The sequence below is a fragment of the Betta splendens genome, chromosome 7 (assembly GCF_900634795.4).
Source record: "Betta splendens chromosome 7, fBetSpl5.4, whole genome shotgun sequence".
NCBI classification, from domain to species: domain Eukaryota; kingdom Metazoa; phylum Chordata; class Actinopteri; order Anabantiformes; family Osphronemidae; genus Betta; species Betta splendens.
Window position 1 is genome coordinate 3128658 of NC_040887.2, and position 16009 is coordinate 3144666.

Sequence of the window (16009 nt, forward strand, 5' to 3'; positions counted from 1 at the left end):
AGTGTTCCACGTTAATGAACTAATTTACATTTCCTTGTCAACTAAAGCTGAGGCTGTTCCTTTAAATTTGATTTGTAAATAGAACACTTTCCCTCCCCTCAGACGTCCATCTTCACTCATAGACCCGCCCCGAGTCTGTGACCATTCACCAGCCAATCACGTGCGTTTTGTCTGAATGCAGCATTCAGGTAACCAATGAGCTTTTCAGGGCTTCGAAGCCCTGCTGGTCACTTTTACTCTGCAGTTCCAGCCGAACGCTTTGAGAATATCCACTGGTTTTCATTACTGCAGACGGTGCATATTGGTAACTCCGGACATGTTTGAACATGTTTTCTGTTTTTTTAATACTCATATTCCATGTATTGGTTTTGTGCACGTTGCAGTACAGTAAAGGAGTTTTAAAGTAAACGCAGTGCCCCACTGACAGCTGAGGTCTCTGACTGCACTAGGACTCAGGATTTCTTTGTGCCAACTAAAACTCAGCCCAAGAACATATATTTATTCCATAATAAGGACATTTGCATTAGCACAGCAGCAGATTTGTCATGTTAGGAAATTAGCAAATCGCTAATAGTAAACATGTCACGAGAGACACATCTCTTTAGACGTCACCTTGGATTCCTCCCGGATGTCCTCTGAGATAATGTCTGAGCAACTTTACATGCGATACTCTAAAGGTCACATCATATTGAATAAATTATTTATTGTGGTGTACACAATAATCTACACAACCTGAACCATGACCCCGAACTTGAAATGTTTTGTTGGAACATTTAACGCTTATAGTGTAAGAAAACCTTTACAGTTTTTGTTTTTTAGAGACACTTTTCTGCCAGACTCAGTCCCATGATCACGACCTCAGTAAGTGACAATAACAGGAATCCAGAAGAATATGAGCTTTCCAGGGACAGAATGATAAGGTTTCGACCTCTACGGTTACCAGGTGCTAGGCAACTCACACAGACAGGCAGAACTCACGCACACACTGACCTGCAGCGGCGCTCGTATTCAAACCCCGTAACTTAGTGAAGACAAACATTTAGCGCACAGTTTGTGCATCTCTTAATGTTTGTGTTCTCAGCCGAGGCAGAGGAGGTCACAGGTCTGCCTGAACTTCAGGATTCAAAAACACTTTATTAACCCCCGAGGGAAATTGCTTTACCCACTTATAATTGCTTTTACAGATAGAAGGGAAATTAGAAATAATTAAAAGTATTATCCACCTAAGTCATTTCTTTGTAACCTATTGCAATGTCAGCAGCTCCAAGATCTGTGTATAGTAGGAATAAGAACCTTGTCAGTGGACTTTGAATGGAGAAAAAAAAGCTTTGGCGATTTTTGCTTCTGGTCTATTTTAATTCATCCGTAGCAGAGCTTTCGCTGAAGCTGCCCAGCTTTGCAGGATTCCCACAGTTTCCTAAGCCTGTTGGAGATATAGGTGAAAGTTCACAGCTGATTGTCCCTCTCTCTCTCTCTTGCTCGCTCGCTCTCCCTCTGCCTATGTTGTCGCTCATGGGTCTAACATGCGAGCCTTGTTCCACGGCATTCCTATGATGAAGCACGCCCAACCAAAGCATGTATATGAAGGCAGACGACTTCCGACCGGCCGAGCGCTCCGGCGTCCACAGATTGTGTTTGCAGTCAAACACGGAGGTCTGGGATGGACGGGCCTCAGGCCGCTGCCTCGTTGCGTGTGCTGATGTTTGAACACTGAAGGAGCTTGTTCGTGAACTCATTGCTTCCTAGAGAGAGGACAGGACAGACCCTCGGGGGACGCAGCCTGTTGACGAGACAGCTGTTGTCGAACTCTGTTGAAGAGACAGTAAACAGTGGTTTCAGCTCTCATTTCCGCGTTTGCTCGTCACACACGACTAAACGTCTGCTAACAGAATGAATCCAAAGAAATACAACAAATCACATGCTGATGTTAAAGTCTTGGATTTGTTTCTACTCAAATGTTTTCAGTGACCTCCCTTTTGAACTCAGTGACCACCTCTTCGTGCAGCTTTGACTCCACCTCTTCGTGCAGCTTTTGCTTTTGGTGCCTCTGTCTGCTGCTGCATGCGTTGCTGCTCACACACGATAAGGCAGCAGCTCGATCGCCACACGACACGACCCGCAGCGGCCTTTGAGTGTTACGTAACGGGGTCACAAGGCCGTGACATACGTAAAAATGACTTTGTGAAGGTGTTGCAGTTAAGAAAGCTACATTGTATCTCTGCTACTGTGCTGAGTAGTGGCGCACATACACTTTGTAGCCACTTTGTGGAGAGGAAGAGCACCAGAACCAGAAACTGAACAGGGACCAGAGACTGAACAGGGACCAGAATGAACAGGGACCAGAGACTGAACAGGGACCAGAGACTGAACAGGGACCAGAATGAACAGGGACCAGAATGAACAGGGACCAGAATGAACAGGGACCAGAAACTGAACAGGGACCAGAGACTGAACAGGGACCAAAGTGAACAGGGACCAGAGACTGAACAGGGACCAGAATGAACAGGGACCAGAGTGAACAGGGACCAGAGACTGAACAGGGACCAGAATGAACAGGGACCAGAGACTGAACAGGGACCAGAATGAACAGGGACCAGAGACTGAACAGGGACCAAAGTGAACAGGGACCAGAGACTGAACAGGGACCAGACTGAACAGGGACCAGAGACTGAACAGGGACCAGAAACTGAACAGGGACCAGAGACTGAACAGGGACCAGAATGAACAGGGACCAAACTGAACAGGGACCAGAGTGAACAGGGACCAGAACGAACAGGGACCAGAATGAACAGGGACCAGAAACTGAACAGGGACCAGAGACTGAACAGGGACCAGAAACTGAACAGGGACCAGAGACTGAACAGGGACCAGAGTGAACAGGGACCAGACTGAACAGGGACCAGACTGAACAGGGACCAGAGTGAACAGGGAGCAGAGACTGAACAGGGACCAGAATGAACAGGGACCAGAGACTGAACAGGGACCAGAGACTGAACAGGGACCAAAGTGAACAGGGACCAGAGGCTGAACAGTGACCAGACTGAACAGGGACCAGAATGAACAGGGACCAGAGTGAACAGGGAGCAGAGACTGAACAGGGACCAGAATGAACAGGGACCAGAGACTGAACAGGGACCAAAGTGAACAGGGACCAGAGACTGAACACGGACCAGACTGAACAGGGACCAGAGACTGAACAGGGACCAGGGACTGAACAGGGACCAGAATGAACAGGGACCAGAAACTGAACAGGGACCAGAGACTGAACAGGGACCAGAAACTGAACAGGGACCAGAGACTGAACAGGGACCAAAGTGAACAGGGACCAAAGTGAACAGGGACCAGGGACTGAACAGGGACCAGAATGAACAGGGACCAGAGACTGAACAGGGACCAGAATGAACAGGGACCAGAGACTGAACAGGGACCAGACTGAACAGGGACCAGAGACTGAACAGGGACCAGAAACTGAACAGGGACCAGAGACTGAACAGGGACCAGAATGAACAGGGACCAAACTGAACAGGGACCAGAGACTGAACAGGGACCAGAGACTGAACAGGGACCAGAGACTGAACAGGGACCAGAAACTGAACAGGGACCAGAGACTGAACAGGGACCAGAGGCTGAACAGGGACCAGAAACTGAACAGAGACCAGGGACTTAACAGGGACCAGAGACTGAACAGGGACCAGAATGAACAGGGACCACAGACTGAACAGGGACCAGAGACTGAACAGGGACCAGAATGAACAGGGACCACAGACTGAACAGGGACCAGAGTGAACAGGGACCAGAGACTGAACAGGGACCAGAATGAACAGGGACCAGAGACTGAACAGGGACCAGGGACTGAACAGGGACCAGAATGAACAGGGACCAGAATGAACAGGGACAAGAATGAACAGGGACCAGAGACTGAACAGGGACCAGAGACTGAAAAGGGACCAGAGACTGAACAGGGACCAGAGTGAACAGGGACCAGAAACTGAACAGGGACCAGAGTGAACAGGGACCAGAAACTGAACAGGGACCAGACTGAACAGGGACCAGGGACTGAACAGGGACCAGAATGAACAGGGACCAGAGTGAACAGGGACCAGACTGAACAGGGAGCAGAGGCTGAACAGGGACCAGAGTGAACAGGGACCAGAGACTGAACAGGGACCAGGGACTGAACAGGGACCAGAATGAACAGGGACCAGAATGAACAGGGACCAGAGTGAACAGGGACCAGAATGAACAGGGACCAGACTGAACAGGGACCAGAGACTGAACAGGGACCAGACTGAACAGGGACCAAAGTGAACAGGGACCAGAGACTGAACAGGGACCAGAGGCTGAACAGGGACCAGACTGAACAGGGACCAGAGACTGAACAGGGACCAAAGTGAACAGGGACCAAAGTGAACAGGGACCAGAGACTGAACAGGGACCAGAGACTGAACAGGGACCAAAGTGATCAGGGACCAGAGTGAACAGGGACCAGGGACTGAACAGGGACCAGAGACTGAACAGGGACCAAAGTGATCAGGGACCAGAGACTGAACAGGGACCAGAAACTGAACAGGGACCAGAGGCTGAACAGGGACCAGAAACTGAACAGAGACCAGGGACTTAACAGGGACCAGAGACTGAACAGGGACCAGAATGAACAGGGACCACAGACTGAACAGGGACCAGAGACTGAACAGGGACCAGGAACTGAACAGGGACCAGAATGAACAGGGACCAGAGACTGAACAGGGACCAGAATGAACAGGGACCACAGACTGAACAGGGACCAGAGTGAACAGGGACCAGAGACTGAACAGGGACCAGAATGAACAGGGACCAGAGACTGAACAGGGACCAGGGACTGAACAGGGACCAGAATGAACAGGGACCAGAATGAACAGGGACAAGAATGAACAGGGACCAGAGACTGAAAAGGGACCACAGACTGAACAGGGACCAGAGTGAACAGGGACCAGAGTGAACAGGGACCAGAAACTGAACAGGGACCAGACTGAACAGGGACCAGAATGAACAGGGACCAGAATGAACAGGGACCAGAGACTGAACAGGGACCAGAGACTGAACAGGGACCAGACTGAACAGGGACCAGAGGCTGAACAGGGACCAGACTGAACAGGGACCAGAGACTGAACAGGGACCAAAGTGAACAGGGACCAGAGACTGAACAGGGACCAAAGTGAACAGGGACCAGAGACTGAACAGGGACCAGAGACTGAACAGGGACCAGAGACTGAACAGGGACCAAAGTGAACAGGGACCAGAGACTGAACAGGGACCAGCTACTGGGCCGTACTTTTGCTGGTGCTATTCCTGTGTGCACCGTCCCCTGTAACGTCTGCTTGTCTGTGGCCTCGTGAAGAATCCTGTCTCCGTCTCAGGTTGCAGCCCGTCGGTGCATGCGTGCCACACTTCGCAGCGCTGCACCGTCCTCAGATAGCTCAACACCACCGCAGCACGTCAGCCCGGTACGGTGCTGTCCGGTCCAAATGCGCCGCCTGTCCCTGCCTCTCCTGCGGGTGCCAACACCTGAAGCCCCGCTGCCCAGCGTGCACCTCATGGCCCGGTCCCTACAAGGCTAAAGCAAACAGGACCTGGAGCGGGCGTCCTCGCGCTGATAAACACAGCTTGGGTGAGGACAGGCTGTTCTCTCCAGAGGAGAGGGCCCGTCATTCACGCTGCCCTGGAAATCACAATGAAACGTAGCGAGAGGGCTATTTTCATTTGAAGACCTTGGGAGCTGCTGTCAGACGCTGTGTGTGCGGGTGCATCTCAGCTGAACTCAGACACGCTCGTCCCCAGCACGCGTCTGTTTGGTCCTAGGAGTTAGCGTGGGAAGCAGCCTTTGGTCAGACGTGTCCCCTGAGTGATGCGAAAACATGACCTGCAGTCTAAAGATAGCGGAGCGGGGCTGAAATGAAAGGAACCTCGGCTAAACGGCCCACAGCTCCTTTTCCATTCGTTGATCCCCACATCACCGGGGCTCTTCTTGAACCTACATCGCTTTAAACAACCCATTTGAACCCAACTTTACCGGCGCAGAAATGCTACTACCACTCAAACACATGCAGAGGAGAATAGGGTTGAAGTAAGGTCAAGGTGGGAGCTGAAATTACATAACGTGTCCAGTCAAAACAAAAATATCCCACCCGACTCCCATCTCTACTTACAGGCTACAGTGCCTTTGCTCATAGTTAAATACCCATCAATGCGTCCTCTTCACCAGTAGGGGATGTAGCTCAGTGGTAGAGCGCATGCTTTGCATGTATGAGGCCCCGGGTTCAATCCCCGGCATCTCCACTATGGTTTTTGCTTGGGCTTCATGTTGTTTAGCTTTTCTCACGGGAAATCTCACCTCGTCTTTATTTAAAATGTATTTTACTTGGAAATTAAGGTTTCACTGTACAGCTTCTACGTAAACGTTTGGTGGAAATTGCAGGAATCAATAATAACACATACTTTGTCACTAACTATTTCTTTAGGTATTAATTTCTAATTTTGTACATTTCATATGCGACCTGTTGTCAAGTTGTTTAAATGTTCAAGTTTGTTTGTACTTTCTCAGGCTGCTGTCAGTGCAAACAGCGAGAGGACCAACAAAAGAAGCCCCAAGGGCAGCCCACTGCAAGCAAACACAAAGTTATATAAGGAAAAATAACTGGGACGACATAGATTCATATTGTCTGAGTTTAGGAAAGTGAGTAGAGGCCAACATATAAGACACAAACCAGCGTCAGTGCTGCTCAGGTGTCTGTAACTGCTGAACACACATATCTTTACACAAATATTCATTCCCCAGGTGTCAAACCAACATTCTACATGTGAGGAATATGTGAAGAGTCACTCCTGCTGGAGGCACTAAGCACCAGTGTACTGTAGCAGCAGGTCACAGAGAGCAAAACACGGCCTAGTTTCCAGAAGAGGAAATTAGAAGAGTTAACAAACAGGCTTTTCTATCAATGTATAAAGTGGCATCAGATCTGACAACAGTACACACTGTCTGTTGCTGTGACTCATTCTTTACTATGTGAACACACCTGCCTGTGCTGTATATTTGGTTTGTGGCATTTGAGAGAGCTCCGCCTTGTGTTCAACTCTTATTTATGTACAACCAACGCGCTTTAACATCTGTGCTACCGTGCTCTACGTGTGCACTTATACAGCAATAATGGCAATAATGTCTCTCACCTCTGAAATAGCCACTGACCTGGAAACACATAAATGGTTTTAATGGTCTTGACCGCCCCCTTGTGGCTCATCTCAGAACAGCAGGTGACCGGATCAGCTCACTAGAACAGTAGATGGCGCCAGCTGATACATGTTCCTCTAAGAAACTCTGTAAAGACAGTCATGTTTTAGACATTGTTGATAAAAGACCGTCAAGTGACTTTGGATTATAGATTTTCTTAACAAACAAAGTTTTTTTTTATCGTTATACAATGAAACACTGATGACATTTAATTCTCATTACATCAGTTTGTTGCATGAATAATGCTGTGGTTTGTATTTGATCTTTTGTTTTTTTATTTAGACTTGTCAGGCTTGTATTATGGACAGAAATGCACTGACACATGAGCTTGAAGAGGTTGAATTAAAATCAGAATCAAAAACTCATTTGTTGCCATGTACAGCAAAGGTTTTACTAAACTGAAATTGGCTTCGGTGCTTTGGTGCTTACATAGAACATAAAGAGCATAGAACATAGTAACCAGTAACCAGTAAAATATGTGCAGTAAAGTAAGAGTAAAAGTAAAATCAGTAAGAAAATGACATGACTGGTTCATTGTAGTTGCCAACCTGCTCTCATGGTCCACAGAACGGTGAGAAAATGACCTTTTATGGCACCATATACTACAGTACATCAAAGTGTGTCTGTGCCTGACTGTGGGTCTGTCTGTTGTCAAGATAAGGGATTATATATATTATATACACATCGGCATGTTTATGTGTTATATCACTAACGGCGCATATTAAAAAGACACAAAGTATTATAATAAAGCAGTTATTTGTTATGTTGCCCTCCAGTTCAAAATCAATGATGTTAATAAAAAATCAAGGGAGATCAGCAGGAATGTCTTCATTTTTATTACTTGTTATCAGCTGCCATTTGTTCCACCTCACTAATCTGTATAAGCATCAAACGCACCAAATGTAGCAAAGACTCAAAGTCTGGTCACTTTCATTTTGTTGGCGTCAGTGCATTTGGTCCCAGGATTTATGACAGTGTTCTAGTAGTTCATTTGACTGGCTTTGAGTTGACCCGTTGACTCAGACGTGTTGGGTATCTGTAGTCGTACTTCTCCCAGTTCAGAAATAGCATGATTACAGTCAGAGTGATGAGGGTTTTAATAACTCGGTGATCTGATATTTTTATGAGAGCAGATGTGGAAGTCACCATCATTTAGAATGTGAACTGAACTGTTGAACAGAAAAACTGGTGCCGTGTTGCTGTGATGCGACGAGACCTGGCCTCAGTCTAAATCACACATGTTTATGTCTGCTGGACAGCAGAGCATGTGTGTGTGGGGGGGCGCGTCCATATTCTGCATTCCTCTAGGTTAATCTTATCTTACTCCTGCTGGGTTTATGGACCTCTGAACTGTAGGGCAGCATTCAAACACACGCACACTCTCTACACAAACAAACAAACACGTGGGGATGGAGCGCTGCGATGTCATTCACGCCCGGCGCTGATCACAGCTCCTTTCAGATTCAACCTGCGACACCCCCACCCCTCTGTTGGGCTCTTGATCATCACACGCACAAAGAAAACTTATTGATCAGCTTATTGTTGAGCTCCGCAGACAGTCTGGGAGACGGCCTGCATAAACATTGCATGTAAATGTGGCAGAGTGGTCGTTGTGCTCCAGAGGCACTGAATGCTAACAAAGCACCCGCTGCTGAAGGCTCATCAGAGCAGGGTTTTAACATGTAAAACAGGGCTTTAACATGCACCAGGACAGGAGCTCCCACCCAGGAGGAAACACTGGTACAGACACCAAATACGATCACACACCAAGACCCCAGGACACAGTGTAGCTACGTGTGTGAGAAAGAAACAATGTAGCCGTGAAATAAAAGTTTAATCTGAAGCCGGTAAAGCTGAAATTCAAGTAGTTTGTGACACATTCAGAATCTCATTGTGTCACTTATTTTAAAAGTTTCGCCAGTTCTACTAAACTATAAAAATTACTGGTATTTTGCAGAGTTAGAATAGAAAAGACAAATTAGTTGAAGGAAAATAAATAACACTGTTATGTTCTTCGAATAATTTTGTATTAATTTTTTCATCACTTTACTTTTACATCACACTTTATAGTTTACAGCATTCCTTCATTTCTTTCTAACAGGTTTTCTCATAGCATAACATAGTAAATACTATTATCTCACATATACACATTTCAGTTCCCATAAATACTGAACTGTACTTTAATGTTTCCCCATTGTTTGTCATAATAAAGATTAACTCCTGTAAATGAAAGTTTTAATAACTGAGAGAAAGTTTTAATAACTGATGCTAAATGACTTTAGTTAATATAGATTTCATTGCAGTAGCAGAGCTAAATAATCTGTCTTTTATTTATGTTTCACCTCACTTTGGTTGAAATTGTGTCATTGCCAGCAACAAGTCACTACTATTAGACCTAATGAAGATTTGTCTCCTCATTACAGCTGCTTGAGGCGTTCGTCACACAGTTGACCCTGGCTCATCCCTGGGGCCAGATGTGGGACCTGAGGAGAACATCTGTTCTGAGCACTAAACTGTAACCGCACCGGGTCAGACTCGTCCCGCCGCTCGTCTGCAAACTGTGGAATCAGCTGCTTTCACTCGGGTCAGGTGGACGCTTCACGCCGTCATACCTGGATTAATGAGAAGAATAAAGACACACAACTAGATCTGTGTCTCACACGCAGTTTTACATTGAAGCTCTCAGACACACTTTGCGTCTTTCTTCCACGTGTGTTTTTTCTATTTGCTCGGTGTTTTTGCTGCTCCACTGCCCTCGTGACCTCCAGTCTACGTGTCTTCGGCGTCAACAAGCGCTTTAACGACTTGTGAACTTTTGGGCATGCCGCGACAATGGCGCCTGTAGACAGGTGTATGGGCCCATAACCCATCACCCAAGCTTTGCAATGCTAAACACAGCGCCGAGCACCGGCGCATTCCTCTTTAATGGCTGCCACTTGATTGTCACACTCACGGGATTTGTTCTCCCACAGAACCAGACACCAAGTCAAAGAGCGCGTTATACGGTCATTTAGCATGGAATACAAGTACAGCACAGAGAAGTAATAAAATAAAGTAGACACCACAACTAGACAATATATATATATATATATATATAGACAAATATATATATAGACAACGTTGAGGGTTATGTCATATCAGCATCAGTCATTTTATTCGTTTATTTGTGTTATAAGCTGTCGATTCGCTTATTTCGCTGACGGAATTATTATTTAATTACTTATTTAATTATTCAATTAATTATTCATTTAATCATTTGTTTAATTATTTACTAGACGCCGACTGAAGCAGTCGACGCGTAGTTTGAAGCCCATTTCCTCCCGGGGCGTCATTCTGGGCCGCAGGCACCTGAAGGCACGTATTTCCATCGTCATATTGTTCGTGTCACAGCTCTGTTAATGTTACCTCAGGTCGTGCTGTGAGCGAGCTGCAGAACAGTGGCTCTTTCATGCAAACTGCATGTTCCCCGCAGAGACGTGGTCGAGATGAGCCGAGACGTTGGTGTTGATCAGGACGCTTCCAGCTGCTCCAAAAGGTCTCCCCACAGTAACAAGCACGAAAGTGAATAAAACATATATAACAATAAAATGTACGATATTCTCTCTCACGGTGAAGTCAAATTAAATAGTTATTTAGTTTTGCTTACACTTTTATTTTAGAGGAGCAGAAATGATGCACATGGCAGCTCAGCAGTTTATCATTTATACCGACAGAGGGCGCTCAAGAGTCAGAATTAAAACTTTAATTCTCATCTTTTTTGTCATCATAAAAATTACGCATGAGGACATTTAGTCTTATTTATATATAAACTTATTTACTATAGGTTGTGTATTAAGTATATATGTGTGGGTAAAGTTTGATGGTATGTTTTTCGCTGGGCATCTGCGTGGATGGCGCCCTGACGCGCGGGGTGTGTCTTTGGGCGGGGACCTGCCCACCCACCCGCTTCTTCTGCGGTCCTGCCACTATATGAGGAGGAGAAGTTCGCTGGTCTCCACCAAGCTCCAGCCAGCCTTAGTGGACGTGAGGATCTAACCGAGGAGCTCCGTCCATCTACAGCTGTCTCACGGACACATCCTCGCACCTGAGCGCACGTCTGTGCCGCAGAGTCCGGCGTTCATCATGCCTCGTTCATTCCTTGTGAAGAAGTATTTCCCCAACAAGAAAGCGTGCTACAGGGGGAGTCAGCTGGAGAGCCAAACTGGTGAGTCCTCCACGCACACTGGGAGAGTCTGGGATGATGCTTTCTCTTATTTATTAAGACACAGGAGACCAGTCAGGAGGTGACTTAATGTTGATGCAGATTCTTGAGAGAAAAGGAAAAGTTGCTAATGAAAAAGCCTGAAGTCAGTGCATGTTGTAACAAGACTCCCAAGAATGAAAACTAATTTAGTGCTTTATTAGATTATCTGTCCATTTGACTAAAACCCCACCTGACATTCGTTCCTGTTTCCAGCCTTTGTGCCAGAAAGCTTTCCCCGGGCCGAGCTTCCTACGGAGGACAACAGCGCGGCGCTGACCTGCTTCCCCGCCATGTTCTTCTCCAGCGCGGACCCCGTCCACCCACCGCTGTCCCCCGCCGCCCCCGCCTCCCTCCCCCCCTCGCCCCTCGGCCCCCTGGACCTCAGCAGCTCCCCCTCCGGCAGCAGCGGCGACGAGGAGGAGGACGGCGGGCGCACGTCGGACCCGCCCAGCCCCGACCCGCTCCAGCACCAGCACCAGCACCAGCACCAGCACCAGCACCAGCACCTCTACCACTGCCTGCACTGCACCAAGAGCTACGGCAGCCTCCCGGCGCTGTCCAAGCACCAGCTGGCCCACCGCCCGCCGGCCCGCGGGCCGCCCGCGCCCCCGGCGCCGCCCGCGGCCCCCGAGGTGGCGGCGCGGCCCGCCTTCCACTGCAAACACTGCCCCAAGGAGTACAGCAGCCTGGGGGCCCTGAAGATGCACATCCGCTCGCACACGCTGCCCTGCGTGTGCCCCACGTGTGGCAAGGCCTTCTCCAGGCCGTGGCTGCTCCGGGGCCACATTCGCACGCACACAGGTATGCGCTCGTTGGTGTTCATTGACATATTCACAGCGCCGCTTAATCTAATCTGAGCCCCACAGTTGTTGAGACAATCAGCGCTGAGTGGGTCGGAGCCTTTGTTACTTATCTGCCGCTCGCATTCAAAAACAATGAGCAGAGGACGGGCCTTCGGGGCTGTTAATGAGCTATTGTTCTGAGGCTAATCGCCGTTGTGTCTTGTTCCTCCAGGTGAGCGTCCCTTCGCGTGCCAGCACTGCAACCGGGCCTTCGCCGACCGCTCCAACCTGCGCGCCCACCTGCAGACCCACTCCGAGGTCAAGAAGTACCAGTGCGGCTCCTGCTCGCGCACCTTCAGCCGCATGTCGCTGCTGCACAAGCACAACGCGTCCGGGTGCTGCCCCGCCTCGTAGGCCCGGACGGGTGGGTTCTGTTGGAGCCGGGTCACTCAGAGGACATGTGAAGTATGGATGCCAGCATTCCTCGCTCCAGGAGGGGATCGAAGGAGAAGATGCAGCTTTTACAACTTTTTAAGTGCCTTAACTTCTGGACTCTTTAGGTTTCGGGTCATTCTTTGTCCTGTGTGTTTGTGTACGGGGGGGTCGGGGGGCAACTGGGCCTGTGAACTGCCAGGAACCCCGTCGGTGCCGGCCGGTCCGGGACTCTGGCCATGTTGCAGCTGCTTGGGCGTGTTTGTGTGTCTGTGTATGTGGGGATGTCATTCCTCACCGTGTGTGTGTCTGTGAGTGTGTGTGTGTGTGTGTGTGTTGGGACAGCTGTCTGTGCATGGTGCATTGTGGAGGCGGTGGTGGTGAGAGATGCGTTGGCTGTGACCTCGGTGACAGGTGACCCTCTGCTCACTCCCGCTCATGCCACAAACACTTTCCACACACACTCATAATGTGTGTGTGGACATTAAAGGACCAAACACAATTTGCCTTTAACACTGGGCATGTTATTAAGGGGAGTTTTATGATTTTTTTGAACATGTTGTTCACTGTTTTGCATTTTTGCCACATGTAAATAAAAGCATTGTTTAAAAAAAAAGCCTCCAGCTTCGGGTGCACTTCTTGCGTTCACGCCTGTTAATCATCCAGCAGGCTTTGTGTGGAGCGGAGCTCATCAGGACAGACGTGACAGTCCCTGAATGGGGAGAGGGCTCTGTGTGCGCTAGGAGGAGCCGGGGATGCTTTGCCTGATGCTGAGTGACGGGGGGAACACCTGCACACACCTGCCGGGCCGCTGGCACACGGCGCCGCGGGTCCTTTGTGAATGCAGGTGTAGGAAAAACGCTGGGAAAAGAGCTGCTGCTCAAAGATGGAGCAGTTCTACAGTGCACCATTGAGTGAGTGTGGGAATCCCACAGACCCGCTCCCACTCTGTGGGGGGGGCAGATGGGATCAGACCCCTGCTAATATGCCCTAGAGACCCAGGCTCAGCTGTGTGGCCGGAACCTCAGGACCCACACGGATCCACTGGGTCTGTGCAGCCATCTGCTGCTGCAGCTCCACCGTCATGCAGGAGTCCACATGTGGCAGCGCCGGGCCTTCAGGTCCCGGCCCCCCTGACCCACACACACCGACGCCTGCATGTCTTAGTGAGGAAACAGCGCGTTTCCTCCAGTAGCTCCTGGTGCTGAGAGGTGGATGCACGTGTGTGTGTGTGTGTGTGTGTGTGTGTGTGTGTGTGTGTGTGGGTGGAGGAGGCTTTCAAGCAGGTTGGGATCGGGTTGCATGACTTGCTGCTTGCTCAATGTAAACAGGACCCGAGAGTCTAGACACGTGCACGCATGTGCACGCACACACACACACACACACACACACACACACACACACACACACACACACACACACACACACACACACACACACACACACACACACACACACACACACGCGCATTGATTTGATCTGTTTTTCTTATTTGAGTGCCTGTTTGAGGCAGGAGGTGAGCGTCATGGAGCTGCTGCACACCTACGCAGGCGGTGAGTCAGAGGCGCTGAGGGCGATGCAGGTTGACTTCTATCAGAGCTGAGCGGCAGCATGAGAGCGGGCGCTACCAACCGACGCGACGCCGCTCACGCCGCCCCGATCGCGTTGTCTCATGTGTTTTGTGAAATCCAACACTGGGACGGAGCTACGGGGGCATTTTTTGGTTTGCAGTGTGTGGGCGGCCGTCCATCACCCCGTAGCTCTGAGGCAGTGAGATCACTGAGCTGTCACCTCTCTGTTTCACAGTGTGTGATATCATGTTGGTCCCCTCAAAGTGTTTTTAATGTCCGCAGCGTCCTGCGCGCAGCCCCTGACTGATGTGAAATTCCTGAGCCATTAGTGACAGACATACAACACCGCCGTCTCATATAAAGAAGAGGGGGGGGGGGGGCGGTCTGTCCCCTGTCATCACACTTTGCTCCTCATTCTAAGTCATTCTTTGATTTTCCCATAATAATGTTGCGCTGATGTTTTGGTTTGATTTTTTCGGTTGCCATGGCAACAAGTCTCATTTCTTCATCTCTAATAAATGAAAACATCACAATTGTGCTGCTTTTTATTGCTGACTCTGCAGACAGAGCGCTGCTTTAGGCGCAACGAATGCAACTTTGGTTTACACCGAAGCTGATGTTTGACAGTCTGCAGCTGGATGAGTTTTACTCTGTCGAGTGGCGTCATCTTGGAAACAGAAAATATACGGCGATCCCTAAACAATGGTCCTGCGTGGAGCTTCTAACAGAAGGGACCACAGGGTTGAATAAACGGCTCTGCTTTGATGGGAGCGCTGGGAAGCGGCGCCGAGGAGCTGGAGATGCCGCTGTCTCCCCTCACGGCTCTGCTTCCTTGTATATTCTTGCGCTAGTGTTTGGGCCACAGGAAGTTGCCTGTCAGTCTTGTATAAATACGACCCCTCCAAAAAGTGCTGATATAAAGCGTCTGGGCGCGGCTGCAGCTGTTTGTGTGTACACAGATGTGCGTTTGTGGGTCTCTGTGAAGACATTCGCACAGAGGAAGAGGCGGCGCGGAGAGAACGCGGCTGAAACCGGAGCTGACGAGCTGAATCATCCAAGATTCGCATTCAAGCCAAGAGGGTGAAGTCAATGGGTCAAAGTTTCGAAACCTCTGACGAGCTGCAGTGCACTTGCACAATGTGACTGACCAAAGACTCACTCACTGCTGGAGATAACCAGCCCAACGCACTCTTATCTGCTGTCCTTTAAGGTGTCGCTTTTAAAAATGCACAAGCTGCAGAAAAGGTCTGTACTCTGTGAAAATACAGAGGTTTGTGTTGGTGGGTGGTGAGGAATGAGACCAGCTGTCTGTCAAACCAGCGAGGAGCGGGATCTGCTGAGGAATGCCACATGTTGCAACGCGGACCTGATCAATGACACGTGCTGCGAACGCAGGCCGATACGACTGATCCGCTGATTTGCAGGATCCGCATTAATGCAGCTATGTGACGCGCGCACACAAAGAGCTGGGACCTCCGGACAAATAGAGCGGCTCTGCCCAAGGACAGGATGTGGCCTCCAGGAGGGGGTACACGCCACTTCCTGCCCACCTCCGCACTCCTGCTGTCCCCTTGTGTGTGTGTGTGCGTGTGTGTGTGTGTGTGTGTGTGTGTGTGTGTGGGCTGGTGCTGTGTTTCCGCCAAACACAGACCCTCTCTGTCCCAGAGGGTCAGAGGGTAGAGGATGGCCACAGCGGTGAGCTGCTGCACAGATGAGC

At 49.3% G+C, this 16009-nt stretch overlaps 1 protein-coding gene and 1 non-coding gene across 2 annotated transcripts; both read left to right on the forward strand.

Moving 5' to 3' along the window:
* Nucleotides 1-6243: 6243 nt before the first annotated feature.
* On the forward strand, nucleotides 6244-6315 carry trnaa-ugc (transfer RNA alanine (anticodon UGC)). The gene has a single exon. It is a non-coding gene; the product is annotated as a tRNA-Ala (tRNA).
* A 4915-nt stretch (nucleotides 6316-11230) lies between these two features.
* On the forward strand, nucleotides 11231-13323 carry snai1b (snail family zinc finger 1b). Its single transcript, XM_029156545.2, has 3 exons — nucleotides 11231-11468; nucleotides 11721-12308; nucleotides 12522-13323. Exons 1-3 carry the CDS (start codon nucleotides 11387-11389, stop codon nucleotides 12701-12703), a joined length of 852 nt encoding a protein of 283 aa, XP_029012378.1. The 5' UTR covers nucleotides 11231-11386; the 3' UTR covers nucleotides 12704-13323.
* Nucleotides 13324-16009: the final 2686 nt, after the last annotated feature.

Excerpts from the sequence above, each read along its gene's own strand:
- snai1b (XM_029156545.2), top strand. The coding sequence starts at position 11,387 with ATGCCTCGTTCATTCCTTGTGAAGAAGTATTTCCCCAACAAGAAAGCG. Across the intron at positions 11,469-11,720 it reads TCAGCTGGAGAGCCAAACTG|CCTTTGTGCCAGAAAGCTTT; the intron begins GTGAGTCCTCCA and ends TCCTGTTTCCAG. Across the intron at positions 12,309-12,521 it reads CCACATTCGCACGCACACAG|GTGAGCGTCCCTTCGCGTGC; the intron begins GTATGCGCTCGT and ends TTGTTCCTCCAG.